The 27,361-nt window shown below is 42.4% G+C and overlaps 1 protein-coding gene and 1 non-coding gene across 2 annotated transcripts in view; one reads left to right on the top strand and one right to left on the bottom strand.

Annotated features, from left to right (window-relative positions):
* Positions 1–22,517, top strand: part of LOC140496344 (polycystin-1-like protein 2) — a 136,392-nt gene extending 113,875 nt beyond the window's left edge. Inside the window, exons 37-43 of the mRNA XM_072595961.1 lie at positions 1,147–1,280; positions 2,802–2,929; positions 13,486–13,646; positions 15,094–15,304; positions 17,197–17,298; positions 20,888–21,019; positions 22,274–22,517. Of these exons, the coding sequence (XP_072452062.1) occupies positions 1,147–1,280; positions 2,802–2,929; positions 13,486–13,646; positions 15,094–15,304; positions 17,197–17,298; positions 20,888–21,019; positions 22,274–22,372 (967 nt within the window). The 3' untranslated portion in view covers positions 22,373–22,517. The remainder of the gene's footprint in view (positions 1–1,146; positions 1,281–2,801; positions 2,930–13,485; positions 13,647–15,093; positions 15,305–17,196; positions 17,299–20,887; positions 21,020–22,273) is intronic.
* On the bottom strand, positions 808–879 carry trnat-ugu (transfer RNA threonine (anticodon UGU)). Its single transcript has one exon. It is a non-coding gene; the product is annotated as a tRNA-Thr (tRNA).
* Positions 22,518–27,361: the final 4,844 nt, after the last annotated feature.

Raw genomic sequence — 27,361 nt, 5'->3', positions numbered from 1 at the left:
GACATTCATACAACAAAACAACTGGCAACAATTTGAAGACTATGATTTCTCTTCCTTTAAATTCATTATGTATGTTTTTTCTCACTAAAATTATTTCGCCTTTTAAGTAATGTGTGCAATTTCCTATTTGAGATGTTAGATAGTGAAAGTTCTGGCAAAGGTGCTCAAAGGTCAGTTGTTGGGAAGTGCAATAAATGCACAAGATCCATGTAGAATTATGCAATTTGACTCACTCTCTATAATTTTCATTCAAACTTCCCCTTTCTATCCTCCCAGGCTCGTACTGAGCAATCTTCTCTTCACACCGAACCTCCTGGCAACCCGCATTGTCAAAATAACTAGTTTGTTAAATAAAATCAAACACTTAGGATGAGAATTTAAGGTTAGCAGTTCTAGCTTCAAGTCTCTCCTGCTCTGGAGGTGTTTCATTACATCCCTGATAGGTTGATTAATTTTAAGTTTGATGGATTTTAATCTTTTCTCATTCAGTAGCACTATGCCCCTGTGAAGTTGCAAACTTCAAGAATGAGATTTCCCAATGTTAATTTTTAACAGGCTACGAGGCTGAAGAAAACTATTTTGCAAACATTCCCTTTCTCCAACTTGATTCTTCCATTTTCTCACCTTTTTACTGGATATTCCTATCATGTGTTGAAATTTATGGAGATGTTGGGAGGATAAGACCATAAGACATAGGAGCAGAAATTAGGCCATTCAGCCCATCGGGTTTGCTCCACTATTCAATCAGGGCTGATAAGTTACTCAACCCCATTCTTCTACTTTCTCCCCATAGCCCCAAAACAAATGTGCAATAGGTGGGGATTGAACCCACACGCTTTGGTTTACAAGACCAACACCTTACCACTTGGCCACCATGACCACTGTGTCTAATCTGCTCATTATTTCTTGAAAGATCTTAACTGCTGGCTGGACACTTGGTGAGAGATCTGCATTGCCTCTTCCAAGCAACCTCACCATAAAGCACGCCACTAAGGCAATTAACTGCAGGCCCTTCCCAGGATCAAGGATCCTTGGGGCAGAATCCTACTTTCTGATAGTTGCCGAGGTGACTGAGTGAATTATTTAAATAACCAGTGCCCTTCGTGATGTATTCAATGACATGCATTATTCTCTTTTAATTTACAGAGTTCTCAAATATCTATTTGACAACACCTGGCTGGATACCTACACCAGAGCCATTTTTGTGGAATTCACAGTCTATAATGCAAATGTGAATCTTTTTTGTATTGCTACATTGATATTAGAAAGTAATGCTATAGGTAAGATGAAAAGCCTCATATTATTAAGGCCCTGTTATCCTTTTGAACATTTATCAGCATCAAATGTTCACAGTGCCACTACTGTATAAATTGGCCATAAACTTACAGTTGTCTCCATCTGCAACTTCTGCTTATGCCCTTATTTACAAAAAAAAAGATTCAGAGTGTTGTATATCCCTGTTACCAACAACACTAATATATATAAAGCTTCAGCCACTGACTTTCATTAGCAGTAATGACCTAATGGATCCAGTGTTCTGGTATCAGGATGAGATCGTTTTAGCATTTAGCTCCACCCCCCCCCCCCCCCCCCCCCAGACATACAAGTCGTATCCCAGTGGGACAAATAATAGGATCTTTAATGAATAAAGTAGGTCTTTGGAGAATGGCCCACTGTTTATGGATGTGTTTAGAGTTGTGACAGATACTAGCTACTACAAATCACTCTTCAGAAATTGGGAGAGTCAGCCTGGGCTTGGTCCATGATCAATATGGGAATTATTTTATCATATCTTGTGTACTCTGGCAGGCCTTTGGTACAGTGTCTGCCAATGCTTCATACTGAGCCATTTCTTTGGCAGTTTTGTTTTAGTCAGTAGTGATTTGCCAATGCCTTCCATTCTCAGGAACAAGGCAAGGATGCAGTTCCCAAATCTACTTCCAATTAAACCTGTTGGACTATAACCTGGTGTTGCGTGATTTTTAACTTTGTACCTCAATCAAGATGTGGAGGTGCCAGTTTTGGACTGGGGTTGAGAAAGTCAGATATTACACAACACCAGATTATAGTCCAATAGGTTTATTTGAAATCATGAGCTTTTAGAGTACTGCTTGATCATCAGGTAAAGTGATCTGTGTCACACTTCACCTGATGAAGGAGCAGCACTCTGAAAGCTTGTGATTTCAAAAAGTGGACCCCTGGGAAACATAAACAACTTGACACACTGTAAATAGATATCCTTTACATAACTTCATCCTTTCCACATGTTGGTTTGGTGAAAACGTAAGACATGACAGCAGGATACAACAGTAACAAGCTAAATATTTATATCATAAAATCACTTGGGAAAGTTGTTTTGATGAAAGATTCGAGTTAAAGCTGAGTTGCTCACACTTCTACACGTACTTAAACTATTTTGTCAATTTCAATAAAGATCAGTTTCCTCTCCTGATTGAAACTAGTTGGATTCAAAATCAATGTTCTGCTTTCAATGTGGAAGAGGTGGGACTAAACTTAATATGTGATGAATTTTGTGAGGGAAAGCTGCCACTGATGTATTTTTGCAACTGTTATCAGCCTACCCAAATATGCAGTTAATTTAATCACTGGATTTGGGGATATATTCTCTGGCCTTTAGTGAGCAAACATGGTGACTTATTCTGGCAAGTGAGCTTTTTGCAATTTCCAGAATAGATATTATAAATAGAGACAAGCATCTAAGCTCATGTCTGAAATCCTTTGCATGTTATTAAGTATGAGGCCAGTCAAGCAATGCACTGATTTTCCATTCTACTTTGCAGGTGCCTTCTTTACACATTCTACTCTTCAGAGTATCCGTCTCTATCAGTACACAAATGGGCTGCACATTTTTGTTGTTGCAGCTGAAGTGGCATATTTCCTCTTCCTCATCTACTACATGGTGATTCAGGTAAATCTACATGCAAGGAAACATTAATGCCAGCTACACAATCAGTGATGAATTTCCATTATTCAGAGAAATTGTACTCAAAAATGTAATCACACTATTGTGGGGAAAATCACCAGTTTCAGAGTCAGAGTCGGGGTTCAATGACAGAGTTTATTGCACAAGGCAATACCGGAGCTCCAGGGAGAGAAATAACACCAGCAGCACAGATGTCAACTGCGAGTCTTCTCTCGATCAGGAGAACATGTCGAGAGATTTTTATATATCTTGTGATACAATAGGTCGGTGATGGGATTATTGACGTTATACATGGTTTGTTTACAGTAATCATTACCGAATCATTGATAGTTTCAATACAGTCTTTGTCAGTCCCAGTGCAGCCTTTGTTAATTTCCGTGCAGTCATTGTCAGTTCCAGTGTAATCAATGTCAGTTTCAATACCTGCACTAAAATCCATTGCTGTAGTAATGGGTGCTAATCGCTCGTCCTGAGAAGGATGATTACTGCAGCCCTGGCTATTAACATTTCATATTGAGTCTGTAGCAAGTTGTTAGCATTTCTATAAGAGGTGTTGGCTGGACCCAGACACTTCAGCGGGCAGTGTTTGTTACTCATGTGTATCCTCTCCCCCACCCACCTTAAACTAATCAAGTGCATTGTGCTCGCATTCTGGTGGCCTCAGGCAGTGTCTGTATCTGCTCTGCTGTTTCTCTTCATGTTGTGATCTGGCAACCATCTTATGTATCAAGTTGGCCAACTGATGGCTCAGCGGCCATCTTGTGTGTCCGTGTGCCGAGTGTCACCCTGCCCCGTGTCATCTCCCTATTCACTCCCCCTTTTTGGTCAAGGAGACGACTTTGGAGATCTCCTGCAGATCACCCAATTTACATGTAGAGGTAGGTCATCTGTAGGAGCTCCTCCTCCCGATGGGTATCATGGAGTGCCAATTTCGTTGAGGGCTCTTCCATGGTGACACTTGCTGCTGGCACAGTCCTTGTCAGTACCATCGTGCAGCAGAGCTTTAAACACCCAAGGCCCACACAGAATACAAGCATGAGTGCAATGAGGAAAACTACCCAATGTGCCAAATAGGGTCCCCATGATTTACCTAGCAACCAATTTAGCCAGCTGTCTGTAATTGTGGCTCCCTGTCGAAAACTGTCCAGCTGGTCTTGGATATTTTTGATGGCTTCTGTAATATTATAAGAGGCATCAATTACATGAGTAATGCAATTGTCACCAATAATTGTGCAAACTCCCCTTGCTGTGCTAATTGATAATCCACCACATAACGTGTCTGCTGTGTGTAGAGTCTGAGTTCAGCCAGCTCTGTGTTAATTGCTGCCAGAGCTTTCGAGGTGCTATTGCCTAGGATAGTCAGGCCACATACAAGATAATTTTGGTTTTTGGCGCTAACGACCCCTGCTATGCCTCCCAAAGATAGAGATCACAGGAATCCATATCCCAGAGATGACCCCAAAGTGGTGGGAGTCTGCCAGTCAGCGTAAAACTCTTGACTGATGGCGCGGGTCACTGTCCTTCTCTGAAAATGTCCCCCACTGGGGCATGGTACTGTAAGGGACACAATTGTCCCTCCTGCAAACAGGTTTGGAGTGTCTGTCACGTAAGTCTCTCTAAATAGGAAAACAAATCCTATCACTGCTCGATAACCGACATTGTTCTATCCTTCTGTTTGTCTGTACACCCATGTCGCCCCTGATCCCTCTTACTGTTAAGTATCGAACGGGTATAACATGGGTGCCACTGCATTGATCATATATGAATTGTCTGCCCACGGTCACATTTAAGCACGCCTGCTTGCTGCAGGTGCAGGTAAACTGTCCCCTCGTGACCATACAGTGCTGATAAGTGCACTGAGTCTGGACGCATGAGTCATTTTTGGGAACCAGGGCATAAACGCACCCCCATCACTGTCCTGTGAAGCAGAGTGGGTAGTTACTGGGTTTTGAATGGGTCTTCTCTTCCATGGGCTGGTGGTCCTGTCCAGCTGCACTCACCTCCCTTGGAGTCCCTGCTTGTATTTCCCTATCTGTCCTTTACATGGGACTCCCGAGGTGTCCACTCATACAGGTCATGAGGTGTCCACACCAGGGTGGCCACAAGTAGGGATTCTACTGATTGCACCAATGGGTAGCAGACAATTCAGTTCCCATGCAAACTTAGGTGGGTTTTACAGAAGAGGTTATCCTCAAAACCTGGTATGCTTGAGACAATTGTAACACCTAAATACAATGAAATACATGCAAACATATACATCTTGTAGGTAAAGATAAAGTTATCAGTAAAATGTCTCTCTTTGTCAGGAGGTGCAGTCATGCTCCTGTGTGGCTTGTTCTGTTGCATTTTCGGTACTCTTCCTGGGATGATCGTCACGTCTGCCTTTGCTGTTTGCACCTGGAGAATGGTCAATCACATTAGTTTGGTCACAGGAGTCTTTAAATGGCTTTAGTTGGGTCCAATGCTACCATGTGCCTTTCCCTTTAATGTCCAGGCAGGCACAGGTGCTCCCACTTATTACCACGTCATATGGCCGATTCCATTTTGGGGCAAAGCCTGGTTTGTCGGGCAGTGCTCGAACTCAGACGCAGCTTTCTGCTGCTGGCACCTCAGGGAAGACTAGATTAGAGTACTTACAGTGTGGAAACAGGCCCTTCAGCCCAACAAGTCCACACCGATCCGCTGAAGCGCAACCCACCCAGACCCATTTACCTCTTCACCTAACACTACGGGCAATTTAGCATGGCCAATTCACCTAACCTGCACATTTTTAGATTGTGGGAGGAAACCGGAGCACCTGGAGTAAACCCACGCCGACACGGGGAGAATGTGCAAACTCCACACAGAGAATCACCTGACTTCGAGTTCCCCTGCCTTGCCCTTTCTGTCCTATTTGTCAATTACGGATTTCTGCATCCCTTTCAATTGGGCACTTAATTCTATAACATATCACCGAATTCTGTCATTTAGTGGAGCCACATTGGTGCCACCTGTGATTATTGTCTGTGACAATTGCATTGCTCGCCCGGTCATTAATTCATATGGTGTTAGCCCGGTTGCCTGATTCATAGAGGCTCTAGATTTCATCAGCATGGCCGGCAGCACATCAGCCCATGTTCTGCATGAGGCTTCCATAGCCTTTGCTAAAGCATTTTTCAGTGTTCTGTTCATTCTCTCTTACCATCCCTGAGCTCTGGGGTGATAGGGAATGAGAAATTTCTGGATTAGTGGTGCTGGAAGAGCACAACAGTTCAGGCAGCATCCAAGGAGCTTCGAAATCGATGTTTCGGGCAAAAGCCCTTCATCAGGAATAAAAGCAGTGAGCCTGAAGCGTGGAGAGGTAAGCTAGAGGAGGGTGGGGGTGGGGAGAAAGTAGCATTGAGTACAATGGGTGAGTGGGGGAGGGGATGAAGGTGATAGGTCAGGGAGGAGAGGGTGGAGTGGATAGGTGGAAAAGGAGATAGGCAGGTAGGACAAGTCCAGACAAGTCATGGGGATAGTGCTGAGCTGGAAGCTTAGAACTAGGGTGAGGTGGGGGAAGTGGAAATGAGGAAACTGTTGAAGTCCACATTGATGCCCTGGGGTTGAGGTGTTCCAAGGCGGAAGATGAGGCATTCTTCCTCCAGGCGTCTGGTGGTGAGGGAGCGGCAGTGAAGGAGGCCCAGGACCTCCATGTCCTCGGCAGAGTGGGAGGGGGAGTTGAAATGTTCGGTCGCTCTCTCACCACATGGAGGTCCTGGGCCTCCTTCACCGCCGCTCCCTCACCACATGGAGGTGGTCGGGAATGCTTCTACCTACCAGGTGAACTCATCGATGATGACCAGGCAGTACGTTTTCCCAGAGGACAGTGATAGTGGTCCTGTAAAATCTATCTGAAGGTGTTCCTAGGGTTCCCTAGGTCTGGGCTGGTACCCCATCCTAACCTTTATGGGTCTCCCTGGGTTATGATGTGTACAAACCATGCATCTGCAGCAGTACCTGGCCACATCTCGCTACCACAACCACATCTCCTTCCTCAGCACCTGCCTATGGAACCAACTGACCCCGCATGGACTCCGGACTACATTCAGACCAACACAGTTTGGACTCAACCAGGACAACCAATACCTGCAACAAATCCGAAACCTCCAGCAACAGACCTCCCTCTGGATCCTCCGCTCCACGCTCGCTACCTACACTCCCTGCAGTCAGCTCTGCCCCAGCTCAGGACAACACTCTCCCAGACCTGCAAAGGACCTTTGCTATTCTTCATCCTCAGAAGAATTCATACACTGAACAAACGCTTTTTCCTAGCCATATCGAACATCAAAGAAAGTAAGTACAAAAGACTTTCATGTACTCACCCCCACACTCCAGATTCTTCGGCCGTTCCTGAACCTTCTCGCAACCTCCGGAACCGCTCAGGTGCCATTGCCCATGCGGCCGCTGCAGCCACCACCGTCATGGCGAACGGTAACGTTACTTCCGCCCCCACCGCCGCACGGACAATAGCCACCACCAACCATGCAGCCTCCGCATTCACCGTCGCCGCAGCCACTTCATCGGGATCCCTTTGCTGGCTCCTTTTGATGGGCCTTTATTTTTATTACTGCAGCCTCTTTTGGCTGTTCACTAGCATGCAATAGTGCCTGAATTCTTAACTGGTGTCTGATAGGCGATTCCCCCTGTGGTGGTGAACCCTCTTGTGCCCCATGCCACTATGTTGTCATGGATTATACTGAAGGTATATTTACTATCTGTATATATATTCACGCTTTTTCCTTTCGCTAGTTCCTGTGCTTTAGCGAGTGCTACCAGTTCTGCTACCTGGGCAGACTGACTTCCATCAATCCTGCTGGACAGAACTGTTCCAAATTTATCATTTACCACAGGCCATCCTGTTGGGGGGGGGCACCCTGCTATGTATTTTCGTGACCCGTCCATGAAGAGGTTCTCCTCGACTATGTCTATGGGGGTATCTTTTACTCGCCACCTATCCTCATCCCCATCTATATCTCCACAGTTGTGCAGTTCCCCTGTGTCTGGAATTTCCTCCATAGGATTTTCTCCCATATCCCTGACTATTACCATGGACAAACTTGGGAGTAAAAGAACTGCCTCCCATTTTGCCCTTCTCATATTGGAAACAGCCCTCCGTTTCCCTGTGCTAGCATTTCTACTAGGGTGAGTTTATTGTAGAGAATGACATTCCCTGTCATTACTATGGGCTCGCTGACCCTAACGGCCAAAGCAGCACAGTCTAAGACTGTTATGCACTACTGGCCCTTCTGCAGTTGAGTTGTACCATACAGGCCTTCTCCTGCTACTGTGATCTTGGGTGACCACTGCGGAATAAAATTCTCCTTCATTACTACAGTGGATATGAAAATCCTTGCTGGGGTTCAGCAGCTCTAGCTGGGAGAGCTGATATGAGTTGAGTCTTAAGCTGGCTGTATGCCTCCTCCTGTTCTGGCCCACAAATTACAGGTTCCAAGGCAGGCTTGCCTCCTTTAAATAGTCTCTGGATTGGTTCAGCCAATTTTGCAAACTCTGGTATGAAGCTCCACCTGTCCCCTGACCGTGGCGGGTCATGGCTTCTGTTGGATTGCCTTCTTGCGGTTGCTGGGCAATTCTTTCAGTCCCTGGGATATGAGGTGTGCCAGGTACAGGACTTGTGTTTTGCCAATCTGTGCCTTTGTGGGGCTGACTTTTAACCCTGTAGTTGCCAATTACCGCAATGCTAGCCCTAAAGCTTCCTGGTGTCCAGACTCGTACTCTGAGGCAATTAGGATATCATCTACATATTGGAGGGCAGTGCTATCCTCTGGTAAACCTACTCTCTTTAGGATGTTGCTCATTAACCTGTGAAGAATAGTAGGGCTTGTTGGTAATCCTTGTCCAGTATAATCAATGGTGAGCCTCGAGCTCCCATCAGGCTTTATTACTGGCCACATTGGGGAGTTAGTTGTACTTACGGTTTCTTTCAGGATTCCCTGTTTCATTAGTCCTTGCATTATCTTTACAGCTGCTTTCCCTGCTTCGGGTTTTATTGGGTATTGCCGGTGGGGCTTATGCTCTGGTCCGGGAACCCTTGTCAAGTCTATGTTAACTAGATCTACATCGAGCTTTGTTCCTGCAATGGTCCAGGGATGGAGGCGCAGATGGCTCCTAATTCCCCCCTTTTCAAGGCTCCAGTCCCTATTAGTGACTGTAGCCACTTTAATAGTTTCAAGGTGACTTGTAAGTTTCCTTATCTCAGTCTTCCGACTGTTCTGCCTGGGCCAAATCAATTTCCCTTTTGCACAGTCAATTAAAATGTTATATTCTTTCATGAGATCATTGCCCATTATGGTGCCCTCGTTATTTTGGCATACATTAAAATCTCATGAGATGTATATTATTTATTTCTACAAGAGTAGTTTCACTTAGGTCAGCTGGTGTTTTATCCCCTCCTATCCTGGCTAAGTGAATCATTTTGTTTGTGTGGGGTAAGGGTAGGTTTGTGATTGATACAGCAGTTCCTGAGTCCCCTAGTATCTCTCCTTTACTGCGGGCATGTAAATTCCTCCCTCCCTTACCCTCATGAATGGGGGCAGCTGGTTGTCAGCTCTGCTGACCTCGAGATTCCCGCGGTTCCGCAGTGTTCCAGGTGGTGTTTGGAGGTATCCATGCTTTTCCCAGTACGCTACTTCTGTGTGTCCTTTTGGAGTGGTTGCAGTAATTTACATTGTTCCCTGCTCTAACTCTTGTATTCTGTCTTCCAGCTCTTTAACTTGTTCCTGGTCTTTTCTCCACCTTACTAATGGAGGCACTCACTTGTTCAGTTAGGCCTGCTAATTGGTTACTAACATTACTCCTATCTTTTTAGTTTTATTCTGTTTCTGCTTATCTGTTGTGCTAATGTCTGGGATGGATCCCAACCACTCTTCTTCATTTGCTCTGTCAGCCCTTGTCTGTCTGCCTTGTATTTCTCAATAAGGGAACCTGCAGTGTCCCCTTTAAAACTTTGATCTGACACTTAACAGATTGTGTACCCCTGGATACTCCCAACAGTAAAGTGTTCCTAATCCATTGGGGACTTCTCTACCCCCTGGCCAATAATGCTGTCCCAGCACCATCTGTCTGGCCGTATCAGCCTCCTAGCAAGGTGTGCTCTCTACCAGTGGGACCTGTCTACCCTCCAAGCCACCTCTACTTGACCCAAATACCCAATCTAGTTTGTTACTGTACAATAAATTCCAGCCCCAAAGCTCTTTTTTTAAATTCATTTAAACTATTGTTTTAACTTTTCTTTAATTATGTGACTTGATCTCCTTGAAGTATTGGCTCCGGTATATGTTTCCAAAATGTGATTTAGGTGAATCTGTTTGTGACAGTCTCTGTGACAGTATTTTGCATTTATTGACATTATTGCACTGTGGCTCAATGGTTAGCATTGCTGCCTCACAGCAGCAGGGTCCCAGGTTCAATTCCAGCCTTGGGCAACTGTCTGTGTGGAGTTTGCACATTCCCCCTGTGTTTGCGTGGGTTTCCTGCGGGTGCTCCGGTTTCCTCCCATAGTCCAAAGATGTGCAGGTCAGGTGAATTGGCCATGCTAAATTGCCCATCTTGTTAGGTGCATTAGTCAGAGGGAAGTGGGTCTGGATGGGTTACTCTTTGAAGGGTTGGTGTGGACTTGTTGGGCTGAAGGGCCTGTTTCCACACTATAGGGAATCTAATCTAATCATTTCCTGAAAATGTGATGGGCTTTGATGAATAAAAACCTCGTTGTTGGCTCAAAATGGGGATAATTTATTTCCACAAAGAGCTTTGGTGGTCTATTGACAGAGTTTCCCTGTACTTTTTTGATATAGTTGGGGGTAGGGATGTGTATTTGCTTATGTTGGACTATCACTTTAAGTATCCAATCATGTGACATAATAATGATTTGGAGGTCAACAGCTCAGCTAAACCTTGCTGACTGCTAAGTGAATACATTAATAACGTTCCTGCTGTTGTTTAACACTTTGGACTCCTGGCCCTTCTTGAAATGTAAGAGGGCAGTTTCGCCCTTCTCCATCTGTAGCATGATTCAGGTTTTAAGTCTTTGTACTAGCAATGTCTGCAGGTGAGTTGTCCCCATAGAGATACAACTAAAGATATAATTGTGAGTCTTATGTTCCAGAATATGAATTATAATGTCCAGGTAATTATTTCTTGCATAACTTTGTCGAGGTAGTGCAATGAAATATTCCTTTAGATGTCCAAATGAGTTTGGTGGCCATTTTAAACAACCCCTGGATTCTCTCTGCTCAAATTCCATGGCTTTTAATTTAGCTGAGCTTTTCAAGACTAATAATCCATATTTTATATAATTAATGCATGGCCCACTTCCAATTTTAATGGAGTTGGGAAAATAAGCAGATAGACAATCTGCTAGCAGGAAGTGAAGAGTCATTGAAACCTTTTAAGGATGCTGTATTCCTTGATTTTAAACTGGTGGCTGTCAGAATTGCCAGGTCCTGGGAAAGCCATCAGGTATAAGGAGATGGGGGAGATGAATAGGGCATTAGTTGTACTGCTGCCTCACAGCGCCAGGGACCCAGGTTTGATTCCAGCCTTGGGTAACTGTCTGTATGGAGCTGGCATGTTCTCCCCCTGTCTGTGTGGGTTTCTGTTGTATGCAGGTTAGGTGGATTGGCTATGCTAAACTGTCCATAGTGTCCAGGGATGTGCAGGCTAGCTGGTTTAGCATGGTAAAATGTGGGATTAGGGTGGCAGTGCTTGATCTAGGTCAGATACTCTTTGGAGGTTTAGATTCAATGTTTGAATGGCCTCTTTCTGCACTGTCTATATTTCTCTCCTAGGAGGACGAGTAGTGTTCCCTCCAGGCTTGAAGACCACCCAAGAAACTTCTTTACCATGACCTTATTGCTTCATCCCTTGTCCTCATGATCTGATCCCACCACCATATGTTCTCTCTAGACAACAATCAGTTTTCAACCCACCTCCTCCTTCACCCTGATAAAGATGGGCTCCCCACTTGAATCAAAACCCCCAACCAATATCTTCCAACCTTGTAAACAGAATTGTTAGCGACCTTTCCCATCCTGTTATTCGGCTCCTGACTGCAATCTCTTCCTTTCTGCTGTCTTTCTGCTACTGGTTTGAGTTACAAGGATAGGTTAGGACTTTTTTCCCTGGAGCATAGGGGGCTGAGATGTGACATTACAGGGGTTTATAAAATCATGAGGAGCATAAATAAAGTGAAAAGTCAAAGACTCTTTCCCAGGTCAGAGGAGTCCAAAACTAGAGGGCATAAGTTTAAGGTGAGAGGGGAAAGATTTAAAAGGGACCTGACAGGCAGCTTTTTCACACGGAGGGTGGTGCGTATATGGAAAAAAGTTGTCAGAGGAGGTGGTGAAGACAGGCACGATTACAGCATTTCAAAGACATTTGAACAGGTACATGAATAGGAAAGGTTTAGATGTACAGTTTATGGGCCAAATGCAGGCCAATGGGACTAGTTCAGTTAAGGAAACCTGGTCAGCATGAATAATTTGGGTCAAAGGGTCTGTTTCCATGCTGTATGACACTATGCGCTCCCATTGTTAGGCAGTTCCCTTAACAATCAGACTGGCTAGAGGATGGGAAACATGCAGAAAATATTTAAATCAAGTCCTGCATGTTAAAACTGCAGAACATTAAGGAAGCTTGTATTTTTAGGTTTCTCATCCAATGACCCACATATCGCAGTATTTCATGCTGAACAGGATAGCAGTATAAGATTGAGTAGACTGAGTAATCTGAGTCCAAATACAAAGGTGCTCTGGGAATACAATTGAGTTGAATACATTGAGTTTAGTTTTGATAAAGGATTGTTGCCCAAAATACCATAGATTCATAGATTCCTACAGTGTAGAAAAAGCCCTTTGGCCCATCAAGTCTGCACCAACATAACTACCATTAAACGTGCGTGAATCCCAATTTGCTGCATTAGTCCCATTTCCGTGAATGTTATGATATTTGAAATCCTCATCCAAATATATTTTAAAGGTTGTAAGGTTTCCAGCCTCCACTAGCTTCCCCGGCAGTGATTCCCAACACCTGCTGAATGAAACCATTTTTTTTCTCATATCCCCATAGAATCTCCTGACCCTTACCCTAAATCATGCCTTCTCATGATTGCCCCTCAACCGAGGGGAACAGATGCTCTGTATTCATTCAGTCCATACCCCTCATGATCTTAAACACCTCAGTCATGACCCCACCCCCACCTCCGTCTTCTCTGCTCTAAAGAAAATAATCCAAATCTACCTAGTGTCTCCTTTGAGCTCAATTTCTCCATCCCAAGCAACATTCTAGTGAAACTCCTGTGTCTAGCACTCCAGTTGTAGCTGGACCAATGCTCTGTACATCTCCAACATTATTTACTTGCTCTTATATTCTCATAACCCATGCTTTGTTTTTACTGAAGCTGACTGACTGCTTGTGTATTTCCAGGTTTCCAGTGGTATTTGAAACTTCTGGCTTGCGTAATGTTGTCCTTTTTATTTATGACTGATTTTGCCTGTTTTTCCTAGGGAAAACTATTGAGGCAGCAGAAGTGGAATTATTTCAAAAGCAAATGGAACCTTTTGGAGACAGCCATTATAATGATCAGTTGGAGCACGCTTTCTGTATTTATAAAGAGAACCATTTTGGGAAATCGGGACATTGAGCACTATCACAATCACAAAAAAGAGTACGCCATAATTTTGTATCCATATAAAAGCAAAACATTTTCATTATTATACATTCTGAACACATGATTTTCTCGTAGCAACTGTTGATTATTTCTCTATGAACCTATACACCATTAGAAATGATAATGACTTGTGAACATTGCCACTTCACTCTATTGGATGGATTGATGTCACATGGGAGGACGGACAGTAACTCTCACTGATTAAAAATCAGTCTACCTCAGCCTTGAATATGCTAAGGACCCAGCCCCAACAACCGTCTGTGGTAAAGAACTCCACAGTTTCACTACCCTTTGGGAGAACAAATCTCTCCTCATGTTTGTCTTAAATGTGTAACCCCTTATTCTGAGGTTATGCCCTCTGGTCCAAGATTCTTCCACTGGGTGAAACAACCTTAACATATTAACGGGGTGTATGTCTTGCTGTATGCAGTGTGCTATGTCAATATTATGCCCTCACCAGGTGCCAGCAGCTTACATAGCAAAAATGCTGCATGTGCCAAGCAGACAGCTATTGCTCAGTCTTAGGGAGGCTAGCCTTCACAGAGGTTCATGGAAGCATCAATCTGCCATGGGGATCCTGGCACAGTCAGTCAAGAGCAGCCTTCCATCCCAGTCCAAGAGATTGACCACAGTCAGGCATCTGGTCAGGGGGGTTCATACCTCTGCAGTAGGTTATGGTAAGTCCTGTGGTTCTGCAATAACCAATCAAAAGGAGTTGGGCACAGTCCATGCAATGTACAGAAAATATGCCTGAGGGATCCCTAATCCCTGGCCATCCTAATGTATTTCCCCCCTACTTCAGTGTCACTCTCATGGATATTGCTGACCAACTCATTCACACCAACTTCTCTGGGTGCACTGTGGCTTTTTAAAGATGTCATGGCCACATGAGACACCAGTCTTTAGATGGACATCCATTGATGGGAAGTTGTTCTGGGAATACAGTAAGGTGGGGCCAGAACCAGCCAAGACAGACTTCATAAGGATGTGGTTGGTAGTTAATGAGTCAACTTTGGTAAGGTGCTGCAAGAAAATTCACTAGATCTCATGGTGACAATCAGTCCAAAGATCCTGACACAATTCAGTCTGAGCCAGAAAAATGCAAGAATCAGTGTTTCACTTCTCCCTCCGCAGACGCTGCCAGATTTGCTGAGTATCTCAAGCACAATTTATTTTAATTTTTTTTTATTTTGCCAGTGTTCCTAAAAATGGTCATTGATTTCTTCCAATCTTTCCTAAGTGAGGATAAGGGAAAAGAAATAAAGGCTATAAAATAGAAATTTTGCATCCTTACCACGAAGGAAATCATTCTCTAACCACCAAGAGAAACAATCTGTTTGCATATCCATTACTGAAATAATGAAAGGTGCCTAAAGGACATTTGTACTGACAAATATTGTTATTGAGGAGATATTTAACCTGCATTTTGCGATGTTTCTTACAGGTTTGTAAGTTTCTACGAGACTGCAATTGCAGATGCAATCATGGGTTACCTGATTGCCTTCCTGGTTCTCCTAGCAACCATCAAACTTTGGCATCTGCTGCGCATTAATCCCAAGCTCAACATGATCACCTCGACTTTACGAAGAGCATGGGGTGACATCTCAGGCTTTCTGACTGTCATTTTGATCATGTTTCTTGCCTATTCTATTGCAGTACGTAATTACTTTATTTTATATCATGTATTCCCATTCATTTTTAATTTGAAGTTTAACAAGTACAGTGTTCCCTCAGCTTATTCTTTAAAAGTATGCACTTACAACCCAAGACTAATTGAATTATGTGATGTATGCAGAATTTTTCTGCTAATTTAGATTATTACAAGCATTTATAATTCTTTGATTATTTCATTTCATAATCCATTTTAACTTTAATTTGTATTAATTTCAAATGATATCCTCTGGGTTGTGTTTCTTGAGAGTCTTGATTGGAACACCTTCCATCCTCCAGAAATGTTAGCTCATTCAGAACTCTGCTGCTCATTTCTCATTGTGCATCAAAAGGAATTCAGCAGAAACTTCCTTACTGAGAGAATGGTGAGGGTGTGGTCCTAATGGAGGAGCTGAGGTGAATGGTGTGAAGGAGAATCGAGCTAGGTTTATCAGAGAGTGAGAAATCAAAGGATATGCTGATCAAGTGAGATGAAGGGGTTTGGCAGCCCGAGAAAGGTATTGGGTGAATCATGAATGTTATAGTCAAGTTAGACTGAGGGTCTCATTCTGTGTAATTCTATGTAAACCCTGTTCATCCATTATTCTTCAACTCATTGATTGGCATTGGCTAAATATAGAGTCTGAGAAACTCTATATTTATAGGTACATATGATGAAACATTCATGATTTCAATCAGGTTAAGAATGCTAAAGATGAAAGATTGAGCAGATTAGCAACTTGAAGCAACATCATGAAGGAAGCTGAGCCAATTGAGTGGGCAGTTGGAATTTCTAAGTGTTATGTAACTGATTTCAGAGAGAGTTTTTCCCAGAGTAGAGACACAAGAAAATGGAACTGGTAAGGTGATCAGCGAGGTAGGATAACCATAGAAGGAAGTCTCTAAATGGGATAGTCATGGCTGGAGCAGAGAGGCCATATGTGATGGTGCAGGGTGCAGGGACAATGGGGGAGGGGGGAGAGTTGTCGACTGTGATTACAGGAAGGATACATTTAGAGAGGAAAAGAGGCAACATGAACCCAGAGAGGAAGAAATGTCGATAACTCTGAAGGTGCGATTGGTAAAATGTTCATTTATATATTAGCCATCTGGTTGCATAAATTTAAGATGCAAAAGGATCTTGTTTATGTAATATAATTTTAATAATATTTTTCAGGTGTTTAATAGACTTATTCCAGTGTCCTGTTAATGATGTGAGAACAGACTTAGTTTTCAGGATCCCTTGGACTTTCAAATTTGATCATTTTCAGTTATGTAACACCAATAATTAGATTAGATTACTTACAGTGTGGAAACAGGCCCTTCGGCCCAACAAGTCCACACCGACCCGCCGAAGCGCAACCCACCCATACCCCTACATTTACCCCTTAGCTAACACTATGGGCAATTTAGCATGGCCAATTCACCTGACCTGCACATTTTTGGACTGTGGGAGGAAACCGGAGCACCCGGAAGAAACCCACGCAGACACGGGGAGAATGTGCAAACTCCACACAGTCAGTCGCCTGAGGCAGGAATTGAACCCAGGTCTCTGGCGCTGTGAGGCGGCAGTGCTAACCACTGTGCCACCGTGCCACCCACAAAAGATTCCCTACAGTGTGGAAACAGGCCATTTGGCCCAACAAGACCACATCAACACTCCAAAGAGTAACACACCCATCCCCATAATACTATTGGTAACTTAGCATGGCCAGTTTACCTGATCTGCACATCTTTAGGTTGTGGGAGGAAACCCACGTAGACACAGAGAAGATGTGCAAACACCACACAATCACCTGAGGCTGGAATTGAATCCAGGTCCCTGGCGCTGTGAGGCAGCAGTGCTAACCACTGAGCCACCATGCCATGTTAATTCAACCGTATCTCTTTTCTACAGACAAATATAATGTTTGGTTGGAGCATGTCCTCTTACAAGACTATATTTGATGCTGCAGAAACAATGGTGAGTCTTCAATTGGGGATCTTCAACTATGAAGAGGTAAGGAAAGCAGAAGCTCGTTATAGTAATATCTCTGATAAGAACAATAGCTAGAATCTTATCTAATCTGTAGCTGATTCATTTAAATTTGTTTCAATAGGATTCACAGTTTATTACCACTCTCACTAGAGATGTTGCTGGAATAGATTTTTTTGTACGCTATTTTTTGTTTATTCATGTCATGTTGCCACCACTGACTAGGCCAACATTTATTGGCCATCCTTATTTGCGATGGAGAAAATGGCAGTGAGCAGCCTTCTTGACTGCTACAGTTGTAGAGTAATAGAGATGTACAGCATGAAACAGACTCTCCAGTCCAACTCGTCCATGCCGACCAGATATCCCAACCAAATCTAGTCCCACCTGCCAGCACCTAGCCCATATCCCTCCAAACCCTTCCTATTCACATACCCATCCAGATGCCTTTTAAATGTTGTAATTGTATCAGCCTCCACCACTTCCTCTAGCAGCTCATTCCATAAACGTATCACCCTCTGAGTGAAAAAGTTGCCCCTTAGGTTTCTTTTATATTTTTCCCCTCTCACCCTAAACCTATGCCCTCTAGTTCTGGACTCCCCCACCCCAGGGAAAAGACTATGTCTATTTATTTTATCCATGTCATTGGGATGTAGGGAGGGACTTCCAGGATTTTGATCCTGTAACACTAAAGGAATAGCAATATCGTTCCAAGTTAGAATTGTGTGAATCTTGGAAGATAACTTGAAAATGATGATGTTCTCATGCATCTGCTACCTTTGTCCTTCTAGGTGGTAGTAGTTGTGGGGTTGGAAGGTGCTGTTGGAGAGTCACTGCAGTGCATCTTGTAGATTAAACATACTGCTGCCACCATACATTGTGGTGGATGGAGTAAATATTGAAAGTGTTAGGTCGGTGTCTTTCAGTTTGTTGAATGTTGTTAGAGCAGTATTTTTTCTGATGATTGAGAGTGGAATGATAATACAATAATTGACCTGATTAGATTTGCTCTATTTCTTGTGGCAGGATACACTTGGGGCAATGCTTCATATTGCTGTATAGATGCCAGTATTCTAGCTATTTGAACAGTTTGGTCAGTGGTGTAGTTAGTTCTGGAGAACACATCTGTAGAGCTATTGCTGTAATGTTGTAGGGGCTCACAGCCTTTAAGTTGTTTCTTGATATCACATGGAGTCATTCAAATTGGCTGAAGAATGGCATTTATAATACTGGGGACCTCAGGAGAAGCCCTCACTTGCAAAAGCACTTCTGGTTTTAAAGAAAATCTTCATGGTTTTATCCCAGCTCATGTGACAGCATGCACTTCTATTGAGAAATCTGGATCTTCACCAACTGGCGATGGTAAGTAAGGCCATTCCTCATGTTGTAACATCATGTTACACCATGATAACATTAAGTGATTAGTTTTTAGGGCGTTCTTTAGGTAATATTGATGAAATAGAGTATAGTTTGGACTGGCCTGAACCAAATCTGATTGACACAAAGATGCTGCCAGAGCTGCTATTACTGAGCACTACTGCTTTTATTAGATTTTCTGCAACTGCTTTTACCAACACATCACCTTTATTTACTATGTTGAATACAAATCTAAGGCGTCAATGAGAAGAAAATGAATCCATCTAGCTAGTCCAATCCATGTTTAACACAATAAAGCATATGTGCTACAGCATTGTGTTGTGTAAACAAAAGAAGATCGTGTATAAAAAGTAACTGTTTTGATCTTGGTCTGGGGTCTGGGGTACAGAGTTTCAATTGCTAACAGTGTCACTATCTGATCCGAGTGGGATTTGAAAAACATTTTCCCAGAGTGGGGTTTTGGATTCTGATACCTCTGGGTCATGCTCCAATTCTCAAAAGGTTGGAGTGGGGAATTGACAGGGAACCAACTCACATTTAGTTATGAGACAATAAACTCCTTGAGGAGCTCATTAATGGGCTGGGCAAGGTGAGAGGGCAATTTTCAATTGTAAACTCGGCAAACTCCAAGTCTGTTACAAGATTTGCATGGCTGTTGAGTTCAACGTGAGGACGTGGCTTATTTTTATGCACAAAGAGGTAACTGGAACCCGCAGTATCTTGCACATTGCCTCTCATTTGACCAGATGGACACTTACATAAAGTTTGATGCTACTGGCTTTCAGAGGGCCCATAATGGCTGTAACTTGCCTTTGCTGTTTGTGTTGTGCAGACAGTTCCTATCTTCTTGTTACACTTTTTGCATTAAAAATTGGGAACCACTTCTGTCTTGCCTGAATAGGAGATGAATATTGCTTAATATCAACAAATCTATAGCATACAATCGGAACCTGGAAATTATCCAGGTGTCTGGAACCTGACCATGTTTTGAAAATCTGGCCCTAAATCCTAAAACAATCCTAAATGTACAAGGTGTGCGTCAACCGCATTTCAGGGCCCACATTCTACCATGTGCAAATAACAAAATCTACAGTAGTACATTGAGGTACTCTAATTGTAAAATGTACTGATGATGATTACACAACTCTGTGCATGCACATTCATCTCTTTTGGTAGTACATTTTTGAATCAGAGTTTACTGTGATCATCTAGCCTCTTGAAAGAGTTTAAAAATACATTTTGCTTCAGTATAAGAATTGACAATAATTCTGCTAAAAACTTTTTAAATCTGACTCCGCGTTATGCTTTCTGGCATTTTAAAATCTTTGTTTAACACCATATGTTATCTAATGTAAAGTTCAACTAATCAGAATGCTCTCCCAAAAGGGGTCATGATTTGGAGATGCTGGTGTTGGACTAGGGTGTACAAAGTTAAAAATCACACAACACCTGATGAAGGAGCGTCGCTCCGAAAGCTAGTGTGCTTCCAATTAAACCTGTTGGACTATAACCTAGTGTTGTGTGATTTTTAACTTTGTACTCCCAAAAGGGGTTATTGTTGCCTTGTAATTCAGAGTTGGTATATAACTGCAGAGTTAAATTATCGCAGTTTTATTGCTAAAAAGTGAAAATTACAATTCAAATGTGACAAGTATTACTGCACCTTTTAATTTCCACCTTTATAGTTCTAATAATATTCAAACAACTTGTTTAAGAAAACAGTTTAACTGTCACCATTTTACACTTGGGTGATAAATATCCTTATGTACTACAGTTATAGTTGCTCTCACTTCAACACAATAACCTTTTACATTAAAAACCAAAAGAACTGTGGATGCTGGAAATCAGAAAAAAAAAGTCAAAAACAGAAAGTGCTGGCAAAACTCAGCAGGTCAGGCAGCACCCGTGGAGAGAAATCTGAGTCCAGTGACCCTTCTTCAGAAACTTTCACATCAGTTTGGCTCTGGATTCATATCTTCAAGTTATTCTGTTGAGTGCCCACTAATATTATCAACAGTTATCTCCACGTTACAAATGATTTGACAGTTGAACTGAAAATAAGAGTGCTGTTTGTGAGGTTCTGTTTTGTCCAATTGGACCCTCAGACATGATCCGTGTTTGCTGAAAGACCTGAATCTTGACCATTTCACAAACAGTTGTTTTGAAGTGTAAGCTTAACATATTTATGAAAGACTTTTATTTAGTATTCAACACATTTTTGCCTTCACCTGAACAGGTATTGGACTACAACCCAATCCTGGGTTCATTTCTGATTGGATCCTGCATCATCTTTATGACATTTGTTGTCCTGAATCTCTTCATTTCTGTTATACTCGTGGCTTTTAGTGAGGAGCAGAAGAATTACAAGGTTTGCAATGCTTTAGCTTAATTCATTCACCTCTATTCTTCAATTATACAAAGATATGGTGTTATTTTAAGATATAAAAAATAACCTCAATTATCCAATAAATTGTTTTTTTACTCTTTCTTTATAGTTCTTTTTTTGGCTAAATTGCCATCGGTTGATTAAGTTCCAGTCAGGATTTGTTTTGCCCATTTTTCCTCCTTTTCTTAAGGACTCAGCTTCAGTAATGCACTGATTGTACACTGCACTTCACACAAGTGTTTATACAGGTAGTGATAAGCTGGTCAGTTATTCATGAACAATATTAAAGACACGCCTGATATCCCACTTAACTTGGAAGATGCAATGTGCACCAATCTAAATAACCAGACCTCCACCCGATGGCATCAACCCCCAACCCGAACTTCAGCAAGTTTTTATGCCAAAATCTAATTACATTTAGCCACTAAGTTCAATCTTGGCAGAATACTTGCTTGGGAAGCATTTAAGATTTGTGTACCCAAGCAGGAGGATTATTGAGAACAGAGCTTTCCAAACAATCAACCTATATTTCAACAGGAGAACTTAGCAATTTAACAAATAGCAAGGTTTATGAAATTAATGGGCAAGACAAAAGCAGCTAGTCGAGTAAAACAGCCCCACACTTTAATTAGCATCAGGAAGTGGAGAAGTTGACTTAAAACGGATTATACCTGAAATGTCAACTTTTCCACCTCCTGATACTGCCTGGCTTTCTGTGTTCTCCCAACCTCCTGCTTGTCTACCTTGGATTCCAGCGTCTGCAGTTTTTTTGTCTCTCATGCCACACCTTAATAAGCCGTGACTAAACATGAGAGGCCATCAGTATAAGATATTCACCAATAATTCCAGTCAGGAAATTTAGAAGAAACATATTGAACCAAGCATTGGTGAGAATATTAAACTTGCTTCCACATGGAATGCTTGAAGAAAATTGTATGGATGTATTTACAGTATTAAAAACTAGACAAGTAACCCATGACTGCAGTTTAATCAACCTACTGCAATTCAACTAAGAAAAATTGAGGGAAAGTGGAGCAGACGGTTATTTTGGTAGATCTGGATGACAGAAGATGGGAAAAGGTTTGAGTATATTGTAAATACCAACATGGATCTGCTGAATTGAATGTCCTGTCTCTGGGCCTTTTATCCAACATAATTCAATTTTTCAAAAGAATGGGTGTTTTTTGGAAAATGTTTGAGTATAGCCAGGAACATTTTTTCTCTTTTTGTTTTCAGGCTTCTGAAGAAGAAGAAATAGTTGACCTAATGCTGACAAAATTGTGCAGCTTCTTAGGGATGAAAAATAAGAAGGGTTCCAGTCAGTCAGGAGGTTGACCAAATAAAATGTCATGATCAGCTCCAAGCAACTAATAGCAGTGGGCATTTTACAGCGTGCAATTTATTTGTTGAATTAGATAGTAGATCAGTTTAGATATATTGATAAATATAAATATAACATGATGTTAACAATTAACATTAAACTGGCTCTTCTGCATGTTTGTTTTATTGTAGTGCATCAATGTGCCTAAATAAAGTGTAATGAAAAGCATTCAATCATCTGGTCGACTTTCATGTTTCTATTTTCAGTGTTATATTTATTGTTACATGGTAACAAAACTCAGTTCCAAGAATTAGGCAGCAGGTTAAGTTAGATTAAAATCCTTTTTGCAGTGGTGTTCAAATCCACTCCAGAATCTTCACTGGATCTCAAACTAAATCTTAGCAGCAACACATTTAGTACACAAAATAGTCCATAATCAATCTCTGTGATTCCATAAAGATGACGCCATGGAAAAATGTGCTTAATAATTTATCTTTATATGCTGCTTTTCACAGTCTTAGGTCTCAAGATAATCTAACCTAGGAGTTCTTCCCTCCATCATAAGATCAGAGGTGAGACTACTCACTGATGATTAAATAATATTCAGCACCATTTGTAACTCTTCAGATACTAAAGCAGGCTGTATTCAAACCCAGCAAGACCTGGACAAAATCGAGGCTTGAGATCAGAAGTGGCAAGTGACATTTATCAGAGAACAAGTGAATCTAACGATCTTTTTGACAACCAATGGCAGTAGCATCACCATCAATCCCTGACTAGCAACTACTTGGGGCTGCCATTGATCTAAACCTGATTTGGATTCATTGCATAAGTACTGGGGCTGCAAGAGCAGGTCAGCAGCTGGGAATTCTGAGGTGAGTAACATACCTCATGACTTGCCAAAGCCTTTCCACTTTCTACAAGATCTAAGTCAGGAGTATAATCGAATGCTCCACTTTTGCCTGGATGACTGTACCTCCAGTGCTCAAAGAACTCGATATCATCCATGCCAAAGCAACCAGCTTGACTAGAACGCCATTTACCAGCTTAAATGTTCACTCCCTCTATAACCAATGCATACTATCTATAACACCCCACTGCAGCAACTCACTAATGTTCCATCAATAGTACCTTTCAAATTCACAATGTCTACCAGCTAGAAGGACAAGAGCAGCAGATCTTGAGAATGCCACCACTACTGAAATGGGCTTGCCCTGTAAATACTCTGGCTATAAGGGCAGCCGGTAAATGAGAACACCAGCAAGTTCCCCTCCAAGCTAAACACTATCTTGATTTGGAAATGTAATTTGGCAGAATGCCTCATTGCCAGAACTTTCCAACAAGCATCAAGACATGGCTTGGCTGGTGGTGAGAAGGGGTCTGCCTGTGAGATCCTTTATGCACATCCAGACTCTCTGCCACACCGCACGCTGCCCTCGAAGCGGCTGTGGAGGGGACAAGACTGCCACACACCACCTTCTGGAATGTGCCTACGCAAAGGAAGTCTACAGACGAACGCAGTGGTGTTTGTTGAGGTTCATTCTGAGCAGCTCCGTGATGCGGGACTCCGTGCTCTACGGTCTGTTCCCCGGGACGCACACTGAGACGAACATCAACTGTGCCTGGAGGATCATCAACTCAGTCAAAGACGCTCTTTGGTCTGTCCAAAACCTGTTGATCTTCCGCTGAAGGAGCTGACCTCGACTGAGTGTAGCGGACTGGCACATTCCAAGGTCCAGAACTATGTGTTGAGGGACGCGTAGAAGCTTGGGGCAGCTGCTGCCAAGGCACGGTGGGGAAAGACCACCATGTAACGTCTGCCTGCCAAAGAACAGGGGGCCCACACAGTAAGTGGGCTCTGCTGACCCCCCAGCTAAATACATGGATAGTAAATGTACAGATTTGTATATATGAATGATTACTCAATCTCTGCATGCAAAGAAATGGAATGTTTATGTACGTATGGCGTGACCAATTGTACAGATAATCAAAATATTTTATGAATAAAGTATATTTTTGAAATAAAACAAAAAAAATTTGGAAATGTGTTGCTGCTCTTCACTGTTGCAGGAGCAAAATCTTGGGAGTTGCTTCCTAACAGCATTGTAGGATTACCCATAGGACATGGACTGCAGTAGTTCAAGAGGACAATAAATGTAGGCCTACAGAGTGATGACATATCCCAGCATAGAGCAGTCAGGCCCTTCGACCCTTGATGTTGTGCTGACCTTTTATCCTACTCTAAGATCATACTAACCTGTATAGCTACATTTTACTATCATCCATGTGCCCATCCAAGAGTCACTTAAATGTCCCTAATGTATCTGACTCTACTAGCAATGCTGGCAGTGCATTCCACACACCCACCACTCTCTGTGTAAAGAACCGACCTCTGACATCTCCCCTAAACCGTCCTCCAATCACCTTAAAATTCTGCCCTCTTGTGGTAGCCATTTCTGCCCTGGGAAAAAGTCTCTGACTATTCATTCTACCGATGCCTCTCATCATCCTGTTCATCACTCCAATGAGAAAAGCTTTAGCTCCCTCAACTTCTCTTCATAAGACATGCCGTCTAATCCAGGCAGCATCCTGGTAAATCTCCTCTGCACCCTCCCAAAAACTTCCACGTCCTATCATGAAGCGACCAGAACTGAAAACAATATTCCAAGTGTGGTCTAACCAGCGCTCTATTAAGCATAACTGCAGCTCTTAAACTCCTGCTAATGAAAGCCAACACACCGTATACTTCTTAACAACCCTACCAGCTTGTGTGGTAATTTTGAGGGAAAGATCCCTCTGCTCCTCCTCAGTGCCAAGAGTCCTGCCTTTAACCCTATAATCTGCATTCAAATTCGACCTTCCAAAATGAATCACTTCACACTTTTCCAGGTTGAACTCCATCTGCCACTTCTCAGTCCAGTTCTGCATCCTGTCAACATTCTGTTGTAACATACAACAGCCCTCCACACTATCCATCACTCCACCAACCTTTCTGTCATTTGCAAACTGACTAACCCACCCTTCCACTTCCTCATCCAAGTCACATAAAAAAAGGTCACAAAGAGCAGAGGTCCCAGAACAGATCCCTAAGGAACACTGCTGGTCACTGAGCTCCAGGCTGAATACTTTCCATCTACTACTACCCTCTGTCTTCTATGGGCCAGCCAATTCTGTATCCAGCCACATTTCCCTGTGTCCCAAGAATTTTTTTTAACAAAACATCCCAAAGCACAACAAAGTCAGTTAAGTGCTTTTCGAGTGTAGGTATCATTTAAATATACAGAAAATGGTAGTGAACCTGTGAATAATGACCATATAATCTGCATTAGGTACTGGTTGGTGGGATAATATCTTTTGTTTATTACAAGTATATGATCTTTTATGTCAAGCTGAAGAAAAGCAAGACTGCTGTGAAGGGCACTGCTTGTCACTGGCCACTCGGGTGTTTCCTTTCTTCCTGCTAGTGGAATATAAATAAAGATTTAAAGACTTGTTGTTTTTCACTGTGTCCGATATCTGCACACACCAAAAAAAAGAAAAAAAAGAAATAACCAGGAGATCCCCCTCCAACTCTACTGTGATTTGACTCCTCTTCTTCGTGCAGTGCTGTCTCATTTTTGTCTGAAGTGTCTGCAGGAGAATTTTAACACTCAGGTGAAATGTTAACACTGAGTGAGCACTGGCATCCTAAATGGCAATATAACAACTGCTGGTTGAGATTTAATCAACATTTATCAATGTGAAGTTTTTCATTTACAGCAAGTTCACTGCTGAGAACATGAGTTGACAGGGTACTGTAATTTCTCCTTCAAATTTGAGACAAAAATTTCATAAAATTCCAAAAATGTTTTCATCTTTTGAAATAAAATGTAAAATGCTTTGAAATGTGATTTTAGATTCAGTAATTTTGATGCTGGGTTGTTATGGAGACAAAAAGCATCTTTCACATTTAAAAAACTGTCTTGCCTCTCTATCTGGTGTCATTGAGACCTTCCCAATAGACATGGATTTGTTCAATAACTGTGAGGTTCGATCCTTTCCATTCAAAGTAAGCTCTTTTCTATCATTCCTTGCAAGTATATCAACAACTGCTCCCTATTCGAGCAATCCCTCTTGCTAGCCTGAGAGTGCTCTCTCCAGCACTAATCAAGTTTAATCACTGACAATGGTGTCTCACTTACTTATGGCATCCCTCTCAGATGCCCATCTGATGCTAATTCTGCAGCTTCTGCCAAAACTCCAACACCTTTAACGATGTGGCCATCCTTCTGAACCTCAGAAATGCACTGTTTCAGCTATTGCTGAGTATCCCAGAACATCACACCCCTCTGCCTAAGTCCCCTCAGATAGGTTAACCTGTTTAACTTCTACTTTCTTACTTCCCAAACATCCTCAGCCTTATTCCACTTTCCCTCTCAGTTGCACATGATTGTTCATTCTCAGTGATTGAAATAGCCCTTTTGATGGGCCCTTTTGATTTGTCTGTTGTTAGAATTATAAATATTATCTCGGACCCAGAGGACAACGCCACTGTCTTTCTTTGAATAGAAGAATCTCAACGAAAAAAAAATCGAAGAAGACAATTTAACTCTCCTTCAGTCTTGCATTAAACCGGTAGGCTTGATTGTTTGTTTAGTGTCTGAGTCGAACTTTCAATTCATTTCTAATTTCAATTCAATTCATTTCTCTTCATCTAGACTGAGTCCCAATACGGGGGAAATTCAGGGGTGTCCCAATGTGGAATACCTTTTCATCCACCTAACTAGGGAACCCAGCTACACTACCAGAGAGGGAGGAGCAAATGCTGAAATCTCTACTGAAACCAAAAAAAAATGCTGGAGATGATAACGGGGCAGGCAGCATCCGTGGAGACACAGCGACCTAACGTTTCGAGTACAGATGACTCTTCATCTAGACTCGAAACGTTAGATTGCTCTATTCATTGATGCTGCCTCAGAGTCCGGGCGCTGCTGCTTCCCCAGAGTGACAGCTCCTCCCGGGCT

Source organism: Chiloscyllium punctatum, chromosome 26 (genome assembly GCF_047496795.1).
Source record: "Chiloscyllium punctatum isolate Juve2018m chromosome 26, sChiPun1.3, whole genome shotgun sequence".
NCBI lineage: Eukaryota > Metazoa > Chordata > Chondrichthyes > Orectolobiformes > Hemiscylliidae > Chiloscyllium > Chiloscyllium punctatum.
Note: the sequence above shows the minus strand (reverse complement) of the source record. Positions and strands in the feature narration are given on the sequence as shown.